At 51.7% G+C, this 26,403-nt stretch overlaps 2 protein-coding genes across 2 annotated transcripts; both read left to right on the top strand.

Moving 5' to 3' along the window:
• The first annotated feature begins 6,951 nt into the window (after nt 1–6,951).
• Nucleotides 6,952–14,173, top strand: CX3CL1 (C-X3-C motif chemokine ligand 1). Its single transcript, XM_010403451.4, has 3 exons — nt 6,952–7,210; nt 9,762–9,885; nt 10,522–14,173. The coding sequence occupies exons 1-3, from the start codon at nt 7,141–7,143 to the stop codon at nt 11,621–11,623; spliced, it is 1,296 nt and encodes a 431-aa protein (XP_010401753.1). The 5' UTR covers nt 6,952–7,140; the 3' UTR covers nt 11,624–14,173.
• Nucleotides 14,174–19,500: 5,327 nt separating this feature from the next.
• On the top strand, nt 19,501–25,637 carry CCL17 (C-C motif chemokine ligand 17). Its single transcript, XM_019288213.2, has 7 exons — nt 19,501–19,640; nt 20,024–20,135; nt 20,477–20,575; nt 21,906–21,981; nt 24,075–24,216; nt 24,841–24,946; nt 25,296–25,637. Exons 1-7 carry the CDS (start codon nt 19,574–19,576, stop codon nt 25,384–25,386), a joined length of 693 nt encoding a protein of 230 aa, XP_019143758.1. The 5' UTR covers nt 19,501–19,573; the 3' UTR covers nt 25,387–25,637.
• The last annotated feature ends 766 nt before the right edge of the window (nt 25,638–26,403 follow it).

The following is a 26,403-nucleotide window of genomic DNA, read 5'->3' as shown; positions in this document are numbered from 1 at the left end:
CTTTTAACTATCCCCAGCCAACAACAAAATGCTAATGGCTGGCATCTGTTGCTCTTTTAGTTGATAAGATACTTGCTGCATTAACCCTAGAAACACACCCACAGTCACGACAGCAGGTCAGGAGCCCAAGAATCTCATGCATCAGGCAGTGAGACAGGCACGATGCTGTCATGGTTCCAGAAAGAAAGCTTGGCTAAGGCAAAAGCGTGCTGCCCTGGAAACAGGCTGACTCTGTTCATCTAAACACACTGTTGAGGCAGCAGCTCCCCAGTGGGGTTAGAGCTGAAACCAACAGGAGTGTGGAGGCTCTGGGCAGAGGCAGAGGATACACCCTGTTCTTACAACATGGGGTGCAGAAAAGCTGGGGTGGGAGAGGGAAGGGATCCAGTGACTCCCTGGTCTCCCAGCTGAGCCAGCAAGGCTTGAAAAGGGTTAAGCACCTGGGCAGGGAAATGCTTGCCTGGGCTTGTTTTTCTGCCCAGCCCGTGTGTGTCTGTTTATTGTGCTGGGCCACAGAAAGGCTGTGCAGGCTCCTGGGACTGTTTGCTGCTGCCTGTGTGCAACCCTGGGCACCAGCCAGAGCTCGGTGCTTGCCTGTGGCTGAGGCTCAGCAGAGAGAGCCACTGGAATGAGTGGGGTGACAGCTCTAGTCTGGAAGGCTGTGATACCCCATTCTATAGGAAAGTTGCTGGGATGGAAGGGCTCAGCTCAGCCCGGGGCTGCCAATGCCCCAGCACAGCCACATCTATCAGGTCATAGCACTGCATGTTGTTTCTGGGGCTGGCCAGCCCTCATGGAGACACTGCGGGGGATCAGCCCCATGGCTCCACTGGAAAGAGGTTTGGGGATCTCTCCTTCACCCACCATCATGGCTTAATGATAACCTCATGTCAAACAGTTCCCACAGCCTTTGCTGGAAGGCTCACAGACTTCTCCTGCCCAGAGGAGACGGGAAGAGGTGAGCCTTTCCGAGAACAGAGCTGCTTCTGGTAAGCTCCTTTCTTAGAGACTGTCAGCATGTGCAGACATGCTGGATGGAGAAGTGGGAAGAGGGGATGCGGAGAGGTGCTGATTGTGCTGGCCCATGCACGCCATGGGATGGGGCCCGAGGGCTGGTTCTGAGGCAGATGGGAACTCACAGCACCCCAGACAAAGGGCTGGGGCCAGGACCTGGCTGTTCCTACCAGGAAGACCCTTCCAGGACATGAGGATGCCTTACACAGGCACTTGCTGCTCCTGCTGACAGGGGAGGGAGAAATAGGGGGAGTAAGTGGGGCTGCTGCAAATAGGCATGTGCCTTATCCTCTCCCACAGCAAAGGCAGCAGGCACTGGCCTGGCCTGAGGCTCTGGCAGAGGTGAAATAGCAGAGCCATGGCATTTTGCTGCTCCCCATCTTCTGTCCAATGCACAGGGGCTCTGGAAGGATCTTTTTCCAGGATGCAAAGGAGGGGAGAGCCCTCTTTATCACCCTGGGACAGAGCACAGCACAGCTATCCCTGTGCCAAGGGAGAGCCTGGCAGCAACTCCAACAGCAGCTGTAGTCTCTTGTGGCACATGGAGATTTCTGTCTTGTCCTGCTGACCACCGCTGCTGCCACTCTCACCTCTCCTCCCTGCAGGGCAGTGGCAAGAGACCTCCCTTCTATGGATCCTGGAATCACAGAACATTTTGGACTGGAAGGGATCTTTAAATGCCATCTAGTCCAACCCCCCTGCCATGGGCAGGGACACCTTCCACTATCCCAGGTTGCCCAGAGCCCCATCCAACCTGGCCTTGAACAATTCCAGGGATGGGCCAGCCACAGCTTCTCTAGATAATCTCTGCCAGGGCCTCGCCACCCTTATAGGGAAGAATTTATTCCAGATATCTAACCTAACCCTTCTCGCTGACAGTTTGAAGCCATCTTGACTTGTCCTGTCATTCCACGCCCTTGTCCAAAGTCCCTCTCCAGCTCTCTTGTAGTCTTGTTAGTACTGGAAGGGCTCTAAAGTCTCCCTGGAACCTTCTCTTCTCCAGGCTGAACAACCCCAGCTCTCTCTGCCTGTCTCCATATCGAAGGTGCTCCTGCCCTCAGAGCATCTTGGTGGTGTCTGGGCATGCTCCAGCAGCTCCACACTCCTCTTGGGGCCCCAGGGCTGGGGGGCAGATCCTCTGTCTCTCCCCCATTGTGCCAGCTTCGTGGAACCGTTCTCTTCAGGGCCTGCAGCTACACAGAAGGATTGCAACATCAGGATATTTCCCCAGCTCTGTAGGGACTTGGGCAGGACCCAAGGGCTTGATGTGTTCAGGGAAGCCTGCTCTGGTAGAGTCCTTTCACGCTCCTTCCCCTCAGCTGAAAAGCTGCCCAAGTTTCACCTCTGCCATCCAGGCACCTTTCCCAAGGGTTCCCCATCCCCTTCCCTAGGAAAGAACTTGTTCCTGGTGGCTGAGTTGCTCTGTGGGAGGCAAGTGACTCTTCTTTGTTTAGAAAGAGCATAACCATGTTGTGCACTGGAGAGCTCCGTGTTTGTTTCTTTAGACACAATATTTTCAAACAACTTCAATCTTGTTCGTTGCAGCAGACAGTGCAGCCCTTGGCAGCCTCCATGGGACAGGCGCAGGATGAGTTTTCCTCAGTCCAGGCCACGGAGGAGAGGCACCAATTCCCACTGAAGGTGTGCACCTTTCCCTGCAATGTCCCACTAGGATCAGCCAACAGTTTGCAGCTCAGGTGTGATGCTGCCAGGGGAAGAGCTGCACCCCACAGCCTGGCTGCCTTGGGATGCTGACTGGTAGCTGTGGAAAATACAGAGTATCAGCACTTTGCACTGTGTGCTGGACTCCAAATGGGTTCTCATTTATAGAGAAGGAGGAACCCATTGTGTTCAGAGAAGTGAAAGCCAGAGTGATGTTCTCTACTGCTTTTGGAAACATTTTCTATGTAAAGCAGTTTCCTTAAAAAACAAGTCTCAGAGTGGTTGATACTTCCAAAATTTGAGGGTTTTCCACTCCCTGTGGAGACACTGGCTCCAGACAGGTCCAGACATTTGCTCCTCATTTCCTGCTTTATTCTTAAATGTGAGAAAATACAAAATCATGCGGTACCAAGCAGACTCTCTTGATCCCCTGCCATTTAATTCTCTCCCTTATTACAGCAGTGGCTCAAGAGCTCTACAGAAAGCACAGAGGCTTCTCCAAAGGGCATCTCCAGTGTAAGAGGCCACATTTGGCTCTGAGGAGCCTTCTCCTGAGTTTGGCACTGATGTCCTTGGCCAGGAGAGAGGGGGTTGGTGGGTTGGTTTGTGTCAGAGCAGTGGCTGAGCTGCCAATGCCACTGAGGAGAGGGGGGTTAGTGCGAGGATGAGCTGCCACGAGGCAGCTGGGAGCTGTGTCAGGGGAAAGAGAATCCCATCGTATGTCCAGAGCTGGAGTCATGTATCAGTGTGTCTCCCTGCAGCACCAACACTGGCTGGGTCATCTCAAAAGCTAAATGTTCCTGCTGCCTCTTCCCAGCAAGCCTCTGGGATGGAGGACAATACTGTGGGCAGACAAGGATGCTGTCAGTACCTGTTACGAGGCCCTGCTCTAGTGTCACCACCTCCTGAGGCCTTGGAGGCTCCTGAACATGCTTCCCATGAAGTGGAAATCATCAACGTTCTCATCTGATCCACTCTGGCATCTTTCTTTCAGGTCAGATACAGGCTCCTAGCTCTCACTTACTTTCCCTTTTAATTCTCAGTCTTCACCTTATTTCAAGGAATACGAATCTACTGTAAAAAAACAGTTCTTCTTTCACAAAGAACCAAAATAGCAAAAATTGCCAGAATGGAAACTCCCTGAAGGAGATGGGAGGTGTTCTGGGCCATTTCCTGTTTGTTTAGGACACAGCCCACATTCTCTTTATATATTGTTTTGCATATAAAGCTTTGCAGGTTCAAGGTGCTTTGTGCCTTCACGAGCAATTCCCCAAGTATGAGTCATATATTCCCTCCACCTGTGAGGACCTTGACCCTATGCACAGCTCAGGCTGGTTGTGAACAGTCCTGGCAAAGCTGTGGTGGGTGGGAAATGCTGGAGCTGCTTTCATATCTCTCCTGGGTAAGATGGGATCTGGCACTTTGACCTGTGGTGTCTGTGGTTTGGAGCAATAAACCGAGTTCCTGGCTAAGGGTAGCCAGTGAACAACCAAAGGTTAGGGGATGACAGCAGATCAGGCTTCTGAGTGTGCCTGGTGCCTGCCACCAACGTCCCCAGCAGACCTTGTTCTCCTTTTGTGTGCATCAAAACCAGCGTTTAGGTAGCAGAACATCCATCCTGATACAAAAATGTCCTTAAAGCAGAGCAGGAGCTGGAGGCAGAGAGCCCAGATGCCAGCATGGACACTGAACTGTCTGGCATGACATCCTTTTGTGCATGCTAAGGGTCACACCTGGGGCAGTGCTGGAAGGCCCAGAGGTTGCAGGACCCCCTGTTGGTGCCCAGTGCCCAGTGTGTGGTCCCTCTGCCCACACTCCATGGCAGGAGCACGGGCAAATGTTTGCGAACGTTTTTCCCTTGTCCGTGTTTCCAAGCCTTCCTCAGCCATACTGTAGTCACACACAGGGGGAAAAACCACCCCTCTTTCTGTTATCTACTGCTTTTCTTTGGTGCTGTAACACTCTTCAGAGAACCTTTGGGTGCAAAGGGTAACCTCAGGAAGTCTCCTAAGGAGGAATGGGGACAGGCTGGGATAAGCTGGCCCTGGTTCCCAGTTACTCGGTTTTTCTGCTCTTTGTTTCCCTGCAGGCTGGATGTCCCTGACTCTCAGGGTTGCACACTCCATCTCTTGGATGCTGAGATTCATCTCTGTGGACTGGGATTGCTTGTGTAGGAGGTCACCTGCCTGCCTGCACTCATCCATGTCACACTTTAATGTACAAGTCCAGATCTACACTGAAAAATGACCTGCTATTTCTGGAAACTAAAGTGAAACCAAATCAAATTGAGAAAACAAGTGCCCAGACAATTCCTACTGTAACTAAAGAAGCTAAAATCGGTTGAAGGTAAGATGAGCTCAGAGGAGTCCTGAGATCCTTGACTGTCAGACTGACACAACACCTATGGTTTACCACTAGTTGTATTAAGAATATCTCCTGGAATAAATCAGATCCTCTGACTTTAGGTTCTTCAATGCTGCAAGACCCCAAAGAAGTGCAGTAAGGGTCTGCCACTGGTGTGGAGGAGCAGACGTGGGATGGGAGGGTGGTATAGGAAGTGGGTTGGGAATGATGGTGCCAGTTTTCTGCCAGCTGCAGCCCAGGTTTGTCACTACTCATTGGAGCTGCCTGCTCCTGTTAGAGGCAGTTGCTGTGCCTCTGTGTCCTGCTTTTGGTAGGAAATACAGGGCTTGGTGGTGGCTTAGGCCCTCGCTGCTGCCAGCACTTGATGGTTCGTGGTGTCTTACAAAGCCACACTGAGGCTGCAGCTGCCCTCCACACTCCTGCTGTGGAATTTCCTTGTGCCACCTCCAAATCCAGCTGCTGAGCTCACAGAGAGCAAATGGAGATGTCCAAAAGTGACCTAGAGGAGTTCTCTGCCAGATAAAACACCTCCAGCCCAATCTGCAGAGGAAAAGCAGCTGCATTATCTTCCAGAGAGCAGTCTGTGCCTTAAAACAACAATGCCTATGGCAAGTCATGCCTTTGGCAAACAAAGCACTCCCCCTCCCATTTACCTGAATGTTAGAGCCCTTCCTCAGTTTTACCTATCTCTGGCAGCAAAGCCTTTGCAGAAGAAGCAGAACCTGTTTCTTCAGGGGAGATGTGAGCATGTGTGGGCTGTGCCATCACTTCCAGCAGCTGAGGTGCCCAATGGCCTCAGGCAATGCCACTTCTTGGGACAAAATTTTCCTGTAAGGCTCTGTGGAGCTTGAGAAAACACTGTTTGGGGAAGACCCAGAAAACATCCCAATAGACACAGCGTGTTCTGTTCTGGCTGGATCAAACAGACTATTTCAAGCTTTAATTTTTATTTTATTTCCTTGAAATGGGCTTTTTCTTGTAATACAATATAAGCAAAAGCTGAAGTCACAGGCTGGGATTTTCACCAAATGCATTGTATAAAAAACTGGGGGTTTTCTCTTTTGAAAACTAAAATCCCAACTGGCACAGTTGGAATTTCCCACAGAACAGAGATGCCAGATTCTCACCAGTCCTAAGAAAACACCAAAAAGATTTCGGGGGCAGTCTCAGACTCAGTCTTGATTTGTTTGCTGGGACCTGAGATAAAAGAGAAAGTAAAGGTTTAGGATGTGACTTCACTGTTGGTATGTCCGCTTCTGACCTGGCTTGGGGCTGGTGCCAGAAAGTCCCCAGACAGCCTGGTTCTTGCAGAGCTGGGGGTGTCGTGCTCCTGCTCTCAGCATCAGCAAGATCCCGATGTCTGAGCCCCTGTGTATGGGAAAAATCAGGCTGTCATAGCAAGCACACACTGCAGACAGCACGGCCCGGGCACAGGAGCTACCTGCAGAGTCACTGGGTCCCTGCTCACCCCTCCCTTTGGTGGTGCTTCTTAGAGGCAGCCTGGCCTGACATCAAAGTGTAGCTGGTGAACTCATAATCCTGATTAGCAAATTCCATCTCTTTTGGCCTAATGACTGCTGTTCTAAGATGGCTGCCAAAAAGGAAAGGAATAACTGCTTTTGCATTTGTGGTAATTAATGAGCTTACTGAGAAGCGGGGAGCTGTAGTTGGAGGTGGGGAGAGCTTTACAAGCCTAAGGACAGTGATGCCTTGGCACAGTCCAAGAGACATTGGTGGGATAGGAGGAGGCAGCAGCCGAACCCTGAAAGTCCCTGAATAATTTGCCAAGCAGTCTGGGGCTGCTCTGCATGTGTTAGGAAAAGCTGGTATAAGTACATCTGGGGAATTCCAGGAGCCATCCCTCTCCATAGCAGTCGCTATTCCCTCCCCTCTCTCCCTCTCTTCCCTCCGCCTCCTGTCGTCACCCTGGACACGTGTGAGGGACCTGAATAACAACTAACGCTCTGTCTCGGAGCTTTATAATCCTGGAATGAGCGGCAGCATCTGTGTTGCTCCGGAGGATGCAATAAGCAGCCGGGAGTGGGAAATACTGCCGGTAATCCCTCCGTGCCCGCCTTTCCTTCTGCCGACCACGGTAACATGAAGGCTGTCTGTCTCCAGATCCTGCTGCTTCTGCTGTGGGCCCTGTGCCTGGTGACCCTGGCTGGAGGTGAGCCACAGCTCCATGAGCCACGTTCATGAGGGGATGCTGATGGGGCCGGGGAAGGGGGAAGGTGGCACCGGATCAGGCTATAGGGACCTCTGTGGGATGCAGGCAATCTCCTAGCAGGATCTGGCTGGGTTTGGGAAGCAGTGCGGGGGAAGCCTATGGCCGCAATCCTGGCAGCAGGGACATCCGAGCAGCCCCGTGATGGCTTTTGTCACGCCTGAGGGCAGATGGGGAGAGTGTCGGAGACACGTCCTGATAACCTGTATTAGGAAAAAAAAAAAAAAAGCATAACGTACTTCTTTCCCCCCTTTTTTCATGTCCCTGGGGACGTGGCAGGAAGACTGCAGCTGGCAAAGGGTGGGTGTCTGAGGAGACTGCACCCTGTCCTGAGGGTGCCGGCGCTGCCGTCACCGTGAGGCGGGGGCTGTCACCTGCTGGGTGTGTGCGTGTGGGAAACGCTCTCCGGTTCTCTGGACAAAGATCGAGCTGCGGGTGGCGCCGAGCGAGCTCGGAGCAGCGGGACGTGGTGGGCTCGCTCCGCCGCGGCCGGGCTCGGTGTCAGTGGCCCATGGCCCAGGTGATCGCTGCCCAAGGCAGCGCTTCAGCAGGGGGGTGCTGGGCTGTCACACAGGCTCTCAGCACCGCAGGCAAGGCTGGACTTTGTCCAGGACCAAGGGGTGATCTACTCCCACGATGGGAAGGGGGAGGGGCAAAGAGCCCCTGAGCTCCGTGTCCTGCTGCCACCGGACAGGAGTCAGGACAGCACGGGCAGCTGGGGATGGAGCTTCTCCCTCCTCACACCTCTGGGCAGGTTCTCCAGGGCTGGCCCGAGAAAAGTGGGCAGCAGGGACCCCAGGAAGCTTACCCTGCCCTGGGAACCTGCTGCCTGCTTGGCACTGCCTGACTCTGCTCACCCATGGCCAAACATCCGTTTCCCTACAATGAGGAAATCGGGCTGGCTCTGCTGAAAGGCTGGTGGAGCTCCCTGGGTCTTTGGAGGAACTGTCCTGAAAAGCAGGTACCAGTGGCTCCTAAGAGCAGTGGTCCTGGGTGGAGAAATCCCAGATCCCTCTGGCAAACACTCAAATGCCACTCAGAGAAGTGGGGTTGTGTGCCCCAGGAGGACCATCCTCCACCCATGCTCCATCCTCCCTGTGGCATCCCTCTGTCCTTGGAAGGTGCTTTCCAAGCTCCTCCACTCTGGGAGAAACCTACCAGGAGTTCAGCCAAATACAAACCATTTTCATTGGTGCCAATAATTGTAGAATCAGTTTGGGGTTCTCAGGGGAACAGGGACTTTGGGAGCAGTCAGGGACTGACCACTGGGATGGTCTGGCCCTCTTGTCACAGTTTTGTTGAACTGTGCTTCTGAAAGTGGAGGACACCAGCAGAATATCCTCTGGTTAATGAGAGTTAATTGGGAAGGCAGCTGCCCCTGAGCGGGGAATTCTTGACCCTAAAGTGCCACAGAAGACATTATTGCGTGACAAAAGAGTTTTGCTTTAACTTTCTAGAGGTGGAAATGGGCTTCTGTACAGGGGCCACAGGAGGGTTTGCTTGGGATTTCTTTGCAACCACGAGTTTCCCCAGTAAATGGTTGAAATAATTCAGAGTTCTCCTGTATTGATGCTCATTCTTGTACCTGTACCTGGATCATTCCTAACAGAACTGCATAAAATTCACCACATTCACTTAGGAACCAGAGGCAACATTTTGTGAGACACAGCCTGATTGAAACCAGATGCCAGTTCCTTTCTTCACAGGGGCCCCAGATAAATCAGGGCTTGTTTTTGTAAATCTTGCCCCCAGGGATGTCAGGAACAAGTTGGCAGGATGTGTTGTGCAAGTGCCTGTTGTGGGAGGCTGGAGGTGGATGCAGGCATGAATGGTCCCCAGTGGTGTGACCGGCCGTGCCCCTTGAAGGGGTCAAAGGGGGGTTTATTTTTACACTTTGCAAACTGAAAACCATATTTTCCAGTGGAGGTGGAAAAGATGTGTTTGGGTAGCTGGGCTGCTGAGATACCTGTGGGAGTGAAGCATCATTCACCAAAAGGTTCTTTCTCTGCACCCTTTCTCTGAGCCCAGGTGGCGTTCAGAGACCGTGTACCAGCAAGCAGAGAGGCAGGATGCTTCCTTGGAGGGGAAGTCCCGCAGGAGGAAGAGATAAGGCTGATAAGGAGAGGACAGAGCACCCTGCCCACTGGTCTGCATCTCCTGCACCAAGAGCCCTCTGGTGAGGGTTGCAGCAGGTCTTTGGCAGATGAAGAAATGTATCTTCCGGGCATTGTGCTGAGACCAGTCCTCCTGGGACCCAAAGGGGAGAGGACCTGCAGGTCCAAGGGCTTGCACATCCTACAGGACAAGCTGAAACACTGTCTCAAAAGCCCACAATTTTCACAGTGCTTTTTCCCCCCTCAGTTAAACCCTGTAGGATTTAACTTTTGTGGCAAATTTTGGACTTCTCCCTGAAGAAGGGGGAAAAGAAACAGTGCTGGTTTTGAGAGGCCCTGACAAAAAGGCAATGCTTAATAATTTGAAATTTTTATTTCAGGGCAACCCAAAGCACCTCTGAAGTGTTCAATAGATTGCATAAGTTTTACAAAAGCTAAGTTAGCAGAGAAGCAGATCAGGAGCTACCGCAGGACCGAACCCAGCTGCAGAAAAGAAGCCATCATGTAAGTGCTGCCCCACTTCCAAGTGGGTTGGGGAAAGGGACTGAGGGATGTACTTGGCAAAACAGGGCAGAGGAACCAGGTGGGGAGAGAGCTTGTGTGTTTCTCTGAAAGCAGATACGTTGTCTGGACAGATTCAGACTTGTGAGCTTGTCTGGAAGTGAGACAAGCTCAGTTTCTTTTCTTTGGGATAATTGTTTTTTTTCACTTAAGCTGAAGTTGACGCACCACTGACACCGTTTTATTGCAACCCAGGGAGTGGCTCCAAAGTGAAGCTGCTGGGTTGACCTCGGAAAGTCTCACATCACCCAGTAAATCAGAGGGTTTTGTCTTCACTCATGTGTGCCCCAGGGCAGCTGGGGCCTGTGAAGCTTTCTGCCCTGAGTGCAGGAGGGAAACGCTATGTCCAAGCAGGACATTATGCTTTTGAAAGAGGAAAAAGTCTTAGGGGAAAATCCTTTCATTCATGAGTCATGTTCTGCTGCTACTCATTCAGTCAGATATCAGAGGCACCTGCCTTTCCTGAGATGAATCATCCAGACAATACTCGGTGTTTGCTATCTACACACTTTCCCCATAGCTCTGATCACCTGAACCGGTGTTTTCTTTATTCAGTGAGTGATCCCTTTTTATTTTCAGATTTACCACTCTGAAGTCCAAGGAGATTTGTGCAGATCCAGATGAAGAGTGGGTGAAGAAGATCAGAGAGAAACTGGACCGGAAAAAGGCCACAGTGTCCCCACTTCCACGTGATGCCACCTCACCAGAAGAGCCCGGTAGTGTTGAGAAGCATGTTGGTCTTCCAGAAGTGGCTCCATCTCAAGCCACTGCTCCAACTAGTTTCTTCCAAGGGTCTGGAACAACAGTTAGAGAGAGAATACATGCTCCTGCTGCCAGGACAGAGGTGTCCAGCAAGTCTCCACTGGGCAGGCAGGACCCCACCCAGCTCCCTGCAGGATCCATTCCTGAGATACAGGAAGAGGCTGCACACTCCGAGGTTACTCCAGAAGCACAGAGAGAGTCCTCAAACTCTCCTGCATCTTCAACAACTGTTGCAGCAGCCATGGACTCCAGCCAACCCTCCCCACACCCCACTGTTCAAGATACAGCTTCTCCTAACTCAAGTTCAGACCTGATGCTTGCTACTAAAGGATCAGACCAACCTGTACTTCCTACAAATGGATCCCTGGAGCCTACAAGTGCCAGAGCCAACACACCAGACACTGCTTCCAGCAGTTCTAGATCAGATCTCCCCTCCATCTGGGGCAGTATGGAGACCATAACAGTCCCAGAGAAAGCACCACAGACTACTTCAGTTTCTACTCTAAGCTCCACCACAGCCATAGACAAAGCTGCTTCTGTCCATACCAACAGGGTTGTTGGTCCCCCTGCAGATGTGTTTAGTACTAGAACATTTGATTATTCATCGCCTGTAGGAAAGCAAGGGCCTTCAGACACAGTAGTTTCCACTCACCAGGCATTCTCAGGCCAAGCCAGAGTGCAGATGATCACAGTCAGGCCAAACAATCTGCCTCTGCCCAGCTTCTTGTCGAAGTCTCAAATGCACTTTGTCATCCCAGTTTCTGTGGTGTGTGGACTGATGGCTAGCAGTGTTGTTCTTGTATGGCTGTATCTGAAATTTGGAGTCAAACCAGAAGAAACATCAAGAGAAATGGTACAGGGCTTGCTCTACCAGCAGGCAGGACATCAAGACAATGTCTATCCAATGGAAGTAATCTGAATGCTTCATGGCATGGACATTTCTGGCCTCAACTATATGTGTGTTGCTGCAGAAAAGCTGTTCATGCTGAACTGGTGACCAGTAGGAAGCAAGCCTGGGAAAAAAAATCACAGAGAAAACTGATTTATTTGTAGAGCAGGATGTCCAACAATATATCTACTTCATCGTTGACCAATCACAGTGTTTTGGAAATAAGGGAGACACTTCTTTTCTACTGGCACTGTTACGTACAAAGGCTGTGGCTGTTCTATTGCTGTTGGTGGCTCTTTGCCAGGTGATGTGATCTTCCAAGTTGCTGTTGGGAATTTTTGTGTGGTTCATCATGGCCCAGCCAAGAAGCCACTCACCCACCCACACTGTTGGACTTGGGCTCAGCCACCTTGAGCAATCTTAACACCAAACCCACACAATTTGCACTTAAACTCTCTGCTGCTTCTTTCTTTGCACTTCAGGTCTCTGCTCTGTCAGACCAAGACTGAAGCTGGTGGCCAGCTCTCCTTGGGCTGATTGAATTTACTCTCATCATTTTCTCTTGCTGGAGACACGAGGGATAGCCCAGCTTTTCAGAAAGAGGTGACCAACACTGCATCTGATGGGGGGACTGAAGGTCCCCCAGAGAAGCTGGCAACCCACAGTCCCTCTCCTCCTTGAAGTCAGGCCCTTCCTTTTAGCAGCTGTGGGCATTTCTTCTTGCAGATGAATTCTGAGAGCTGGTTCTCAGCAAATCAATGCAATAAATCCCTTCTGCTAGCTGATGCACCCTGTGTCCAGCTGCATCCAACACCAGGGCAGGATAATGCTGATTAATCTTCGCAAATGGGAGAAAAGAAGAAGTCACCCAATAATTTTGCTATTTCTGTGTTATCACTGGAACATTTTTGCTGTTCTCTGCAAGCACAAAACCCAGGAAATGCTCTTGGAAGAGCTAAAGGCAATTCTGGATTTAGCCATGCAGGAATTACTCTACCACAGCAGATGTAACGTCCTTTTGATCCCATTTTCTCTCTAGAAATAAGCACATTTGCTGATCCACACAAAAAAAAAAAAAAAAAAGCACAAAATGCCTGTTCACGGTCCTACATTTCAGCCACATTTTAGTTTTTCCATTTTGGATAGCACTGATCACCAGGCTACGAAAGCACTGTAACAGAACCAGGCTTTTTTTAACCCCAAATTGATTTTGATTTTTACACATCCTGACATTGCTGTACATAAGTCTTACGTTTTATATGTGGTCAGATCCTGAAAGCCCTTATTAATCTTTGACTCTAGGATGAATTCTGCTGGAGGGTGCAAAGGTCTTCATGATATGATGCTTTGTAAGTAGATACGTATCAAGGGTCAGATCCTAACCAGCCTCAGTGAATCAGATCCCTAAGTATAAATACGCAGGCAGAAAATGAAAGGAAAAACATAATAAGCAAGATTATCAAAAAAGATGGGCCAGCTGTAAAGCAGAGCTTGAGGAATGTGGCCTGTTAGATCTGTCAGATTGCACCGTCAGGGCATCCATCCAGCCCTGCAGGGGGAGGGGACAGACTACAACCGTGTTTGCATTCTGCCATCACACATCCCTTACTTCTGCATTTTGTTGACGTGAGAGAGGGGAGCCGGGGATTCATCTCAGCCTTTGCAAGTACGGCATGCACTCAGATCAATTGCAATGATGAATTTGGAGTGAAATCCTTCCTTGTGCAGCAGCCCAGCTGTGGAACTCTGGTTGGGGTTGACTTTCCTAGAGGGCAAATCGGGCTGTCAGTGCCACCTCCCCATGCACCCCACTTGTGCACAGCTGGAACTCATGAGGCAATGTACTGTGGCATTATTTTTATATGAAACACTAGAAATGTTATTTTTGTAAAGAAGTTTTATAGCTTTTTGAATGTGTATGATGTCCTGTCTGAGCTGCTTGGAGTCGAGACCTTTTTGGCAGCACTGGAAAACACTGTGCCTTGTCTATTTTGTTGCTGGTCTTAGATGGCTTGTGCATGTCCACGGGAGCTGGATCACTCTCCAGGCCCTTCAGCAAATGGAGTGGACACTTGTCTAGCTGCCAGTGAAGTGCTTGTCTTGGACCAGTGCTGGGGAGATGGATGTGCACCAGTCAGATCGCTTGGAGTGCCACCAGTCTTTGAAAGGACACTGCTTTCAGCTCCACCACCTGCTCCCGCCGTCTTCCAGCTGCCGTGATCCCACTGAGACTCATCAGGGAGAGCTGCTTCTCCAGGCTGGCCCTGTCCTCATGCTCTTCCTGCTCCCCTCTCCTGTCCCTCAGCTGTTTGCAGGCAGGGTGCTGGCACCCTCACAGGGGACAGGTAAAACCCAGGACGGGGGACACTGCTATTTATTCCTCTCTCTGCAAGTCTGGGAGGGAGGGAGGATGGAGCCTGTGGGTGTCACCCATTTCTGGGGGTTAAAATTTCACTTGCTGTAGAGCACAGTGACTGTTACAAGCTCCAGTTCATTTGTATATTGAGTGTGTGCATGAGATATGAGCTGTACATTTTTATAGAAGTAAAAGTAATAAAGTCCTTACGTTAAAAACTTTCATCCTCAGGGGATTGAGCCCTGAGCTGGGTTACCAACCCTGGTCCCTGCAGAAATGCAGAGATGAACACCTATGACTGAGCATTGTGGAAAGCATCCCAGCATCATCAAGAGATGGCAAAGCCAGCACAGCTGGATGTGGCCAGGCTATTGCTCCATCTCTTTTAAGGGTTTTGGTCTTGCAAATGTTTGCAGGAAATAGATTTTCTCACAGGGATTTGTAGTTCCCATCCTACTAAGGCAATAGAGAAAACAAACAGCTGGGGTTTTGCTTTATTTAAGCAAAGCTATGGCCAAACAGCAGCTCAGAGACAACAAACATTATGCTCCAAGTCTGTTCTGTAAGGAGGCAAGAGGGCAAGGGCTGAGATAGGACCTCTCCCAGCCCAGCCAGGGCTTGGGCTGCCCTTATGTGCTACTCACTGGTGCTGGAGAGGAGAGGTGGGAAAGGCAACTTGATGAAAGGGTCAGTTCCCAGGGATTTGCCTGGAGTGGGGAGCTGGCAGGAGCAAGAGGGTCAGGGATGAGAATCTTCCATTCATTTCAGGAGTGCTCGGTCCCAACCATCTCTCAGCCCCGTGCCTTTCTAGGTGGATGCAGAAGTCAATGAAAACTTCCTGCAGCTGAGTCACCAGGCCAGAAGGGTCATTTGGGGGGGTAAAGAAACTCTAAGGAAATGAAAGCACTTTCTTGTTTCTTTAATTTCATTTCTCCTCTCTGTTGTGGAGAGGGCAGGCGAGGAAGGAGGAGTTGGTCCAAACAAGCCAGGCCTGACGGGATGAATCATTTCCGGTCATTTCCAACAGTCAGAGCTGGCGCCAGCAGGGCTGCTTGGGGACTGCTCCTCTGGAGTTTTGGGTGCCCAGTCCCTGGGCTGGGGCGACACACGCTCCCTGGCTTTGCTGGTGTTGGTGTCTGGCAGTGCAGGGAAAGACCCTGTGCCAAGGTCTCTCCACACACCTTCCCCTGCTTCTCCTGGAGCTCCGTGGGCTGCCTCAGGGGTAGAGTTTGGTCCAGAGGATAACTAATGCCAGGTCTGTTGTGCTCAGGGAGGACAAGGGTTGCATTCTGCAGCTGGTGCAAAAGATACGTGTCGTGCCTTGAAGTTTTCCTACAATCCACAGGAGATGGGGGACCCATGGTCATGAAGTGACCTTTCTCAGCCCTTACCAACCCACATGCTTCATTCCCAGCTCCACAACATCTGCACCATGTCATTAGCAGGTGTTTTGATTGACCTTGTGAGAAGGAGTAGTCACTGGGACTCCACACAGGCTCACCTCCATCCCTTCATGTCCCCACAGAAACCATCAAATGTCAGGCCTTGAGGGCACTAATTGGCCATAATCATCCTGACCAGCCTCATCTGTGGGTGAACTCACCCCCACAGCACCCCCCAACCCTCTGCCCAAGCCTCAGGAACTCATCTAAGCTCAGGCTTGAGCCTCTGGTCCCTGCTGTGTTGTGAGTGCTGCTCTGATGTCCTGGCTCTGATCCAGTCTCTTGCACAGACCTTGGATCTATGCTGTAGGTATCTTGTCCCCTGGCTGGATGGACCCTCTGGTGTTGGAGCCCTGCTACTGCTGAGAAGATTCCCCCAACCTTCTCAAATGAATTCTGGATTTGGTTCCGTACGTTGGTGTGCCTGGAGCCATTGATGGAGGCTCTGACCCCTGTGCTCAGACCCTGTGGGCTGTCACCTCGCTGGTGAGGACACTGCCTGTGCTGGGATCACCCTTGGCTCCTGGCTTGTCCCCTCCCTCTGCTCCCTGCAGTCTGGACCTGGCAGGGAGACCCCTCTGCCATTATCTCCTCCAAATTCTGACTTCTCCCCAGGGTGGCGCGTGAGGTGAAGCAGAGACACTGCCGCCTCCATCCCATCTCATTTGGGCTGTGATTTATGGCATGCCTGCCCCTGCTCTGCACGGTTGTTTTCCTGTGAAATGTTGCACAAGGATTCTCATGCTTGGGGCAGCCTCTGGTAAAGCTGGTGCACCACCACTTTCACACTGCTGGCTCAGCAAGAGGCAGGATGTCCCCCGGCTGCTTTGGCTCTCAGGGTGCACAGCCCCGGTTCTGCTGCATGGCTGTGGCTCTGCTGGGCTTTGTATTTGCTTGTTCTCCACTTCTATGAGGATTGTCTCCCTGTGGATGTCACTACAAGGGCTGCTCTTGTTGATGAAGCCTGGGTAACACAGAGGTGGTTGGGACCTCTTCGGTGGCCGTCACGGGTGATGGAGGAAGGCTCATTTCTTGAGCCTTCAGAATTCACCCTTGAATTCTGCCATGAAGCAAATCATTAAAAAAAAAAAAAAAAAAAAAAAAAAAAAAAAAGAAAAAGAAGAAGTAAGTGAGAGTCATCCTCCAAGGAGGGGTGTGATGTCAGCTTGCTGACTCTGACCATAACCCTATCACAAACACATTTTCTTTACAGTATCTAGGTACCTTAACATGTCTTGCTCATCACATTCTTTAACTGCATTTATTTTTCTGATTGCTGGGGTTTTATACTAATCAAACACTAAGGAGCAGATAAATTCATAACTTGTGCTAGTGCCATCTTGAAATTATCAGGACTAACTGTTCAGAATTAAATCACTAAAAATTAAACTGGAATTGCTTCCATGTCCTGTTTTTTTCTGTTATCTCAGTTTTGCTTTAAAAGCTCAGCTGAAGCATCTGTCTGCTGCTGGCTTAAACTCTAGGAGCTCTAAAATGGTCTAGGTTGAAAAAAAGGAGCCTGAAGTCCTCATCAAGCATCATTTCCCCTCATTGTTACTTGACACAGAAGCCTCTCCAGTGCAGAGTCTCCTTCGCACCCCAGGTCCATCCTTCACTTAACCCTGAGGTAGTTGATTGACCTCATTGGATAAAAATAGAAAAATGTCTCATTTTCAGCGTGTTTGAGAAAACTGACATCAGATCCATTTTTTTATCTTCCTTAGCAAGACAAGGCCACTTCCAGTTTCTGGTGCAGGTGCATTGACCCCTGCCTCTTCTTGGCTGTAGTTGGGAGGGTTTTCTGCCTGCCCACAGTGAGTTTCTGCTTTGTCCCTGTGCCTGTGGACGAGCTTGCCCAGTGAGTTAGTGCAGACAGAACCCTGGGGAAGGGCTCCTGGACACAGCCTTCCTGCAAACCTCCGTGTCTCGTGACTGCAGGCAGAACTTCCCAAACAGGATGCATCTCAGATCAATGGCTCACAGTACTTGGTGGTCCCCAGTGTCCATTTGTAGGAAGCAGACGTTGGAAGAGATTCTCATTTTTCTAATTTTAGAGTGTCTTTCTAGGCTGTAGGAGCTGGCACGGCTGTACCTGCAATCACAGGGATTTTGGGAGGGAAGAAGGAATCGCCTTTGGTTTGTGATTGCATCCTGAGTCAATCAGAGCTTCGAAATGGAGCTGGGGAGATGCTCGAGTGAGCACCCCAAAGAAATGTGGAGGAGCTTTACACTCAGAAAGCTGAGGGTTTAATAAAACAAGGATGTCCCATATTGTAAATGGAGAAGACTCAAAATGACTGAGTAGAACAGAAGAAAACAGAAAACTTATTCCAAACCCTCCCACTGCCTCCTTGGGGACAGCTTTCAGGCACTGGGTGATGCCCCCTTTCTCCTGCCTTGGCAGCCCAGCTGCTCTTGCAGTGCTTCCCAAGTGCACGATGTCCGTGATTGTGTTTTCCAGCTCAGCTGGGAGTGCTCAGTCACCCACTGAGACCCCAAACCCAGCACGGGCCTGTTCTGCCCAACTCCTTCATCCCCTCACTGGCACTGTTGCTGGCAAAGGCTGCACCTGACGTGTCCCCTCAGCTTCCCTCCTCCTCTTGCAGAATAACAAGGATGCTGTTTATTTTTTGAGAGCAAATTCTTCAGAGTCCATTCAAATTAAAGGAAAACGTGGGCCAGCAGAGGGGCTTTCCAGCACTTAACAGTGAATGCCTGCACAGCAGCCTTTCCCTTTCCAAAGAAAAAAAGAAGAAACATCAAAAGGTCTCCAGGGATTGTGATTCATCTGGCTTCAACAGACATGGCTTCATATCCTGAGAAAAGGGAAGCAGAGCATCCTAGGCCAGAAGATCTTCTGCCAGAAAAAGAAACACAGCTCTGCAGAGCTTCTTGAGGTCCATCCAGAGCAGTGGATCTTGAGCCTCCATCAGCAGGAAACGTGTCTGACTGAAGCTGAGCTTGGGGAGAACTGGGCATGACCAGAGCACTTCTCAGCATTGGGCGGTTTTTCTCCCAAGTTTTTTCAAAGACATCCAGGGATGACAGTCCCAGGCACAATGTCCTGCTCCAGAGAGTGGCTGGAGGGTGCCAGTGTGAAGAAGGGCTTGAGGTGGCCTCTTGGGTAGTTCACAGGGGGTGAGGGGGGACTGTGGTGCCAGGGGATCTGCGTGGGACCCTGCTGCTCCATGCATCCACTTAGAGTCTTGAAAAAGAGGTCAGAATGAGGGAAGGGTGAAAAAAGTGTCCAAGCTGAGCATGACTGACAAGGACCTACAGAGGGGCTCCTTAGACCTTCAGAAGGTCTGAGGAAGGGGGAGCTCAGCACAGGGGGGAGAACTGTCCCCTAGGTTAACACAGAGAGGCTAACCCCTTTCAGCAGGTCCCTGCAGGATCTGGGACGCCTCAAGGCTGTGGAGGGAGAAAGATGAAGGAAAGACACCCAAAAACTTAGAACAGCAAGTTTTCCATCAGTTCCCCTCACCCTGATGCTGACTTCTGCCCTGCCCTGAAGCCAGGGGCTAAGCCAGCCCTGTCCACAAGGAAGGGCTCGACTAAACCCCCTTCTCTTTTCTCCCCATGCTGTGCAGCTCTAAACAGGGATTTTTGGTGGAAAACTTGTGTTCCTCTCCACAGTACCAGCACGGAATGTGATGCAATTTCTGCTGGTATTTGCCAGCGTGCTGCTCTCGAGCCACAGAGGGCTGGTGGCAGCAGCAGTCACTGTGCTTCCCTTCAGTGCTTTGCAGGATTCACAAGCCATCTCCAGCATATTTGTATTGGCTCTGGGCTGAGTGACTTTGCATGGAACACCGAGCTTTGCCCTTCCTATGGCTACGAATCCCCTCTCTGAAGGCCTGGGAGCTTTTGAGTTTACATCTGCAGAAAGGAGGATTCACTTCCCTCATGGTTTTTCCTGTCTGGGTGAATACAGAAGCTGACATAACTTATTTAATCTTTCCAGGTATTGTCTGTCTGTAATCCTGATCCCATGTGACACAGAAATCCCCATGAGCAATGAAGTGGTAGCTTTTTCTTGAATTTGGTTCGTTCTTCGGAAAAGGAAGAACTGGGGAGGGGTAGAGAGGATAAATTGCAGCGTCTCCTTGCCTGAGCTCAGACTTGAGCTCCTCCAAAGAGGCAGAGCAGCATCCTGCAAGGAAGAGCCCTCCCAGTGCCACCATGCTCACTGCAAGGACAGTCCTGCTGGTCGTGGTGCTCCTCACTCTCTCCCCATGCTCCGATGCTGGTAAAGCACCTCATGGGCCACTGCTGCTGGTTGGGACTTGGGGTTGTCCCATTGGGGTGGTCGGGAAAGGAACCCCGGTGTGGAGCAGGGATGGCACTGCTGGCAGGAGGAGCAACCCCAGGCCAGGGCAGAGCAGCACATCCTGGGGTGCAGGGAAGGATGGAGACTGCTCCTGGGGCTGGGTAGCTTTGGCAGAGTTGCTGCAGGGCTGGGGGATAACTTGGAGCATCCTTCTGCCCCAGGAAGGAAGGAGGAGGGCACCTGGGGCTCCTCACAGCAGCATTTGCAGAGCTTGAGGGATGTTGTGTTCACCATGGGGGAAGGTCCTGAAGACAGGCTGCCTTCCAGAGCCAGCATTCACCATCTCTCTTTGTCTTCTCCAGCTCCTTACATTCCGTCCGAGTGCTGCTTCGGCTACGTAAAGGGCTGTCTCCGGCTGGCCAACCTCGTGGGTTTCTACTCAACTCCCAGGGAATGTTTTTCCCCAGCAATTGTGTAAGTCCTGGCAACTTCCCTACTGCTGTGCTGTCTCCTGGGCCACCACGGGTTCTGTTAATCTGTTCCATCTGGGGGAAGGACAGGGACAGGTCTGCATAACCTCCATGATCTTCCAGCATGAGGAGGGGAGGATGGGACTGTCACAGCTCCTGAAGGCTCTGCACGGGCTCTAGAGGTGCTGAGCTGCAGGATGAGCTGCTTGTAGGACACCAGGCACCCAGGGGCAGCACTCAGGAACAAAAGGAAGGGAGAAAGAGTGCAGGGGAGGGAGGATGGTGTGGGCGCAAGTGGAATCATAGCTGCCGTTCCTCACAAAGCTTCACCTTTAACCTTGACAGGTTTGAGACCAAGAAAGGAGTCAAGCTCTGTGCAAACCCAAAGGAGAAGTGGGTGCAGAAAGCAGTTCAAGAACTAAAAAAGAAAGTACTTCGTGCCTCGTGATGTAGAGTGGATGCCCTGGTTCAGGCTACCCAACGTCCTGGTGGGAAGGAAGGTTTACAGTCACCCTCCCAGAAGGGGCTATGGATGTTCCAGCTGCTGGGAGAGGGCACTGACTCCCCAGAGCCCTGTGCTGCATCCACAGCTGGGCACCAGCTCCTGGAATTCTGCTGGCCCCGCCAGCACCTGCCTGCTGATCACAGCCACAAAATAAAGTTTACTTCATGTGATATTAGAGAGTGGTGTCCTTTCTTCTCCCAGCCCCGCAACTGGCGCTGGGATGGGGGCTCTTCCCACTGGGTCTCACTAGGGCAGAAAGGGAGGGGATGGATGGGACTTCAAGGGGACCCAAAAGGGGCTGAAGACTCCTCTGAGGGTTTTTAGGTGCAAAACTGCCATCAGTTTCAGGCTTAGAGATTTCAGCCTGTCCCATGTGCTGCCCCATGAGGGAGCACAGCCTGTCTACCACATGTGCCCAGGCCTGTGGTGTCTCTGGGCTGGGCTGGAGAGGAAGGGTTTCTCTGCAGAGCTCCCTGGGCAGATAGGACAGACAGGGGATGCTGAATCAGACAAGGGATTCCTGCACATACAGCCCTGAAAATTCCGCCCCTGCCAGGGGCCATGGAGAGCTCAGCAGTGATCCCTGCCAGGGCTTTGGGAGGGGGAGCAGAACTGGAAGGGCAGGAGTGAGGAAAGTCGTGAGTTAAAGACAGTTTAATAAATAAAGCAAAACCAGCGCACAAGCAAAGCAAAATAAGGGATTCATTCTCTCCTTCCCTCCGGTGGGCAGGTGTTCAGCCATGAGGAGCAGAGCAGGGCTTCCTCACGTGTAACAGTGACTGGGGAACACAAATGCTGCAACTCTGAATATCCCCCTACTTCCTCCTTCTTTCCCTCTGACAGTTAAATAAGGGGAAAAAAAAGAAGAACCAACCTAAAAAGGAAACCTACCAAAAAAACCCCACCAAGTGATAAAAAAACCATCACTTGCCACCAGCCAGATGATGCTCAGGCAGTCCCTGAGCAACAGCTACCCTGAGAGCCCTGCTGCCATCACTCCCAGCTCCTGGGGAAGGGGATTTTGGCTGCAGCAGCTCCAGGGATGCTTTCACAGCAGAGGCAAAACCCATCCAGAGCTGAGGGATGACCCTGGCACACTGCAGGTCTGGAACCTGAGGTGTTACAGGCACCAAGAAGGTGGAGAACTCTGGGTGCACCTGGAGAGGCTTCAGCCTGCAGAAGCCTCTTAAACTGTTGCCTTTCTGCTTCAGGAGTCCTCAGACCATGGAACCACCCTGTTTGCTTGGACTTGGTGCCCTCTCCTGACAGCTGTGGCTCGGATGCAGCGCAGACCTCAGGGCTCCGGCAGGGGAAGCAGGTCCAGCCCGACACCAACATTTGTCATGTGCAGACAGTTTATGTTCTCTGTTAAAGTATTAACTTTTGTGATTACCCCGTCAAACCCCAAAGAATTTTATGAGTCAGAGAATATTTCCCATCCCTACATTGCTTTCTTTGTCCGTGCCTATCCATTTTAATTTCTAAAGTGGGGGTTTTCCTCAGTCAGAAAATTTTTATTCAATCATTAATTGTAGTGAGGTTGTGGGTGGTTTGGACACCCATAAAATCCTGTGCAGAGTCTGTAACCCCTCTTCTCTCCACTTGCCTTTGCATTTGCCTAACCAGGAGCTCCACACCTGGGGAGGAGGCCGTGCCACTGGTGGGGATGGCTCAGGAGGTTGCTGGGAGCACCCCAGGCACTGCAGAAGAGGCTGGAGAAGACTAAAGCCAAACCCAAAGGTCCACTGCTGGGGCAGGGACACAGAGGGAAGCCCAGTCCCCCAGAGCCTTGTGGGGCCTTTCCAGGCCTTCAAACACCCAACGTGCACTGATTTATTTTATGAAGAGCAGACAGAGGAGGCATCTACTAATGCTTGTGGGGATGGGAATAAGTAGCTAAGGGAAAGGAAGAGCAACTGTGTGCCTCAGACAAGCCTGAAAAGGGAGCTCAGAGTTGGCACATTAAGGTTTTCTGTGCCAGGACATGCTGGTTGGAAAAAGCCATTAGCTCAGTTCTCCCTTAATTACAGCCCTGTGCTTTTAACCAGTGCCTAGGAGCTGGTGTGATCCTGGTGGCTGCTGGGCCCAAGGGTCTGTGCACTGAGGACGTGGATAGGGAGGGCAGGAGAACCTGGGGGTGATGAAAAGTCCATAGAAGATGACTTGGGCTGCTGTGTGTCAGGCATTTTCTCCCTGCAGAGCCCTGCCTGGGGACAGTGGCACTAGAACCCAGTGGGGCTGTGCCCAGCTCTCTGCATGCCCACCCTGCCCCATGTCCTGCAGACCATTTCTTCTAAACCAGCGTTTTCAGCCCATTTGATCTGTTTCCTTCTCCTTTTTCCTTTCAGAGAAGTCGTGCAGACATGAGATTATCTTCTAAGAAGCCCATTTCCACCTTTCTTCCCCTCTGAGAAGCCTTGGATTGCCTCATCCCCCAAGCCACAGCCAGGTCCCTTCCTGTGCTCCCACTCAGCATCATCCCATGTGGGTTCCCACCAGGACCTCACCCCCTCCTCACACAGAGCTGCATCTGCCTTCCCAGGGAGCAGATCCCTGCATGGAAGCTGGGCTGATGTCCACCAGTGCTCCGTGGTGCTGCCATCGGGATCTGTGCCACCTGCCCCTCCTCTCTGGTGTCTGGGATGACTCTCCTGGGGCTGTGGTAGGACCTGTCCCATCTCCCTGCAGGAATGCCCTGTCTGTGCACTGATGGCCACAAGCCTCCATCCCCCTGACTCTCATTTCAATCCCAGTGCTGGTGTGGGAGGTAGAGGCAACACTTGGGCTCAACTTGTGTTCAGACCCAGGCTCTCCTCAGACACGCCACTGCCACTGCCCCATTTCTTCCCTTTCTGTAAAGTCTGCTGAACCCACCGAAAGCACCTCTGACACTCCCTGCTCTGGGGTCCCTCCTGGATTGGTCCAGTGTGGCTTCTCCTGCCTGACATCCCATCCCATCCCATCCCATCCCATCCCATCCCATCCCATCCCATCCCATCCCATCCCATCCCATCGTCCTTTCCTGCCTAACCCAGTGCTCTCTGTGTGGCCAAGGTGGCTGGGGAGGTCAGTTTGGATGAGACTCAATCACTGCCTTTGACCATCTGGGCAAACCAATTAAACTCACCCGTCCCTGCTCATGGACTGTGGGTTGTCCCTCCTGTTAGAAACAAACAAACAAGCACTAGACGTGATGTTCTGCCCTCATGGGAAGATGGTTTTAGTCTACTTTCAGTTCCACCCAAGTCTCCTGTAAGTTCTTTGCTACGTCATGGCTCTTCCATAGAATGCAGAACTGCTCCTTTAACTTTTCCACCCACCGCTGGATGCGTCCCAAAAATAAACTACAGAAACCCCCTTGACCCTGGCTTCTTAGGACAGGTCTGAAATTTTTGGAAGTGCAGCCTGAGTGGGCGGCAGGCAGAGGATAAATGACAGCACGGCGAGAGCCACAGCCACAGCCACCGGGCAGGGCGGCACAGAGGACGGAGGAAGAGCCACCTCACAGCCACCATGCTCCCTGCAAGGACTGTCCTGCTGCTCACTCTGCTCCTCACCTTCTCCCTGCACCACAGCACAGGTAAGGAACCTCGGGCCACTGCTGTGGGTCAGGGCTCTGAGGCCCTGCTGGGGATGTCTTGTTGGGGAGGTCAGGCAGGAAACCCCAGCAGGGAGTGGGAATGGTGCTGCTGACAGGAGGAGCAACCCCCTGGTCAGGGCAGGGCAGCACATCCCGGGGTGCAGGGGTGGATGGAGAAGGTGCTGGGTGGTCTCAGCAAAGCCAGACCTGGGGAGAGGCTGCAGGAGCTTGGAGCACGTTCTGGCAGCTGCTCCCCAGTCTCAGCTGGATGAGCAAGTGATTGGAGGGAGGGAGAACATGCAGCTGTTTGGAGCCTTTCAAAACATCCTGCAAGTTGTGCCCCTGCCTTGGAAACCCCCAAAACCAGACTGAGCACCCCAACCTTACCGTGTGCTCTGGGGGCTGCAGCAATTTGGGCTGTCAGTTGCCAGGTGCCAGGCTGTTCCCTGCACCACTGCTCTCCATGTCCCAGTCCTGTGCTTGCTGTCCTGAAGGGTGACAAACCCTTGTCATAGGATGCTATGGGAGCTGCTGAGATGCTCCACAGCCTCCATTCTGTGTTCCAAATCCTGTGGTGCCATTGTCTGGTGATGTAATTCACAACATTCCCCCTTCCCTCCACAGCCCACTTCACACCCGTGGAATGCTGCTTTGAGCACGCACAGAAACCCATCCGACACCCTCAAAGCTTCTACGAGACATCCAAAGACTGTCCCAAGCCTGCAGTTGTGTGAGTATCCCAGGGTTTGCTTCCCATCCCAGAGCTGGAGCAGCTCCCCCATCCCATCTTGCCTCACAGACAGCTCAGTCCCAGCCAGGGGGAGCTGTGGTAGGAAAGCAGCTCTGGGGGGTGGGCAAAGAGGGGAAAAAATAGGTTTCAGTGCTTTCTGCTAATGCCAGTGGTCTGGTAGGATTCAGACACTCACCATCAGTCCAAGGAGGGCAGGGGCTGCTGGAGAGGGCTCCAAGCCTCAATCCAGCACGGGGCTGCACAAAGGGAGGGGAGAAACAGTGCACGGGAAGGGAATGGCTCATGGTTCATGTTTTCACTCTTTTTCCTCACTGCTTTCTCATTGCAGGTTTCTGACTGCAAGTGGTGATGAGATTTGTGCTGACCCCGAGAAGCAATGGGTGAAGAAAGCCATAAAACGGCTTCAAAGGAAAATTTGAAATCCATCTGCCATCTGACTCACCCATCCAGTCCTCCTGTCTCTGGATGGAGCCAACGGTGCTTGCAGCTCTTCTCCAAAGGATGCTGTGGCAGTGGGCACCATCACTGCAGGAGGAGCCATCCTGTACCCCAGTGGGATGAGGTGTCACAGTGCCATGGAGCAGCCAGCTACCGAGCTCCTCCTGCTGTCACTGCCCTGCCAAGACGTGCCTGCGGGGCAAATATTTATAATAAAGACTCATTGCTGCAAGTTGCTGTTTGAATTTCTCCTGATTCTCTGGCCCAAGCAGCAGATCCTACAAGCCCAGGGGATGCTGCAACCAAAAAAAAAATCGGTGCCACAAGCTCGTATTTCTCCAGGAGCAATTGCCTGGTCACAGTGTGCTTCACTGGGGATGCCATGGTGGAGCCAGGCCTTGACCCACAGGTCCAGGATCCATAGGTGAGGTTACCCTTAGAGCCCCACGGGCTTTGCAGGTGCTCCAGAATTAAGGGAAGGGTTCTGGGATAAGATACTGATCTACCAAACCTTTAATACCTTGACAGCTTCTAAATGTGCTGGTGGCCACTGCAAAGTATCTGAGGGAGATGAGAAACAATGCCCACAGTACCAGGACACAACCCCTCAGCTGGACAGAGGTGTCCTGGCTGCTTGTCCCTCCACAGGGCTGGGGAAGGGTGGGAGCAGCATGAGATCCCAGATACTAAAACCAGGCTGCTGGCCCATCTTCTCATGGGAGAGGTGCAAACATACATGGGAAAACCTCAGAAAGGTGAAAGCAAGCAATGTGCAAATGATCCTCAGCCTAAAGCTTCATCAGTGTTTTGTGCTCATGGTTAGAAAACACTTCAGGGCTGTATTTTCTAGGACACTGAATGGCACAGGAAAAACATCCCTAATGACATTTTTGCCCATGAACTGTAAGCACCATGGGAGGAAGCAGTGGTGGAAAGGAAAGCTGAAGCAGAATCAGATACTGGGGGACAAACACCTTGAGGACTCTGCATCCCCTGTC

The sequence above is a fragment of the Corvus cornix genome, chromosome 11, assembly GCF_000738735.6.
Source record: "Corvus cornix cornix isolate S_Up_H32 chromosome 11, ASM73873v5, whole genome shotgun sequence".
NCBI classification, from domain to species: domain Eukaryota; kingdom Metazoa; phylum Chordata; class Aves; order Passeriformes; family Corvidae; genus Corvus; species Corvus cornix.
This window is presented reverse-complemented; position numbering and strand designations above follow the sequence as displayed.

Excerpts from the sequence above, each read along its gene's own strand:
- CX3CL1 (XM_010403451.4), top strand. The coding sequence starts at position 7,141 with ATGAAGGCTGTCTGTCTCCAGATCCTGCTGCTTCTGCTGTGGGCCCTG. Across the intron at positions 7,211-9,761 it reads CCTGGTGACCCTGGCTGGAG|GGCAACCCAAAGCACCTCTG; the intron begins GTGAGCCACAGC and ends TTTTTATTTCAG. Across the intron at positions 9,886-10,521 it reads TGCAGAAAAGAAGCCATCAT|ATTTACCACTCTGAAGTCCA; the intron begins GTAAGTGCTGCC and ends TTTTATTTTCAG.
- CCL17 (XM_019288213.2), top strand. The coding sequence starts at position 19,574 with ATGCTCACTGCAAGGACAGTCCTGCTGGTCGTGGTGCTCCTCACTCTC. Across the intron at positions 20,576-21,905 it reads AAGAAAGTACTTCGTGCCTC|CTGTGGCTCGGATGCAGCGC; the intron begins GTGATGTAGAGT and ends CTCTCCTGACAG. Across the intron at positions 24,947-25,295 it reads TGTCCCAAGCCTGCAGTTGT|GTTTCTGACTGCAAGTGGTG; the intron begins GTGAGTATCCCA and ends TTCTCATTGCAG.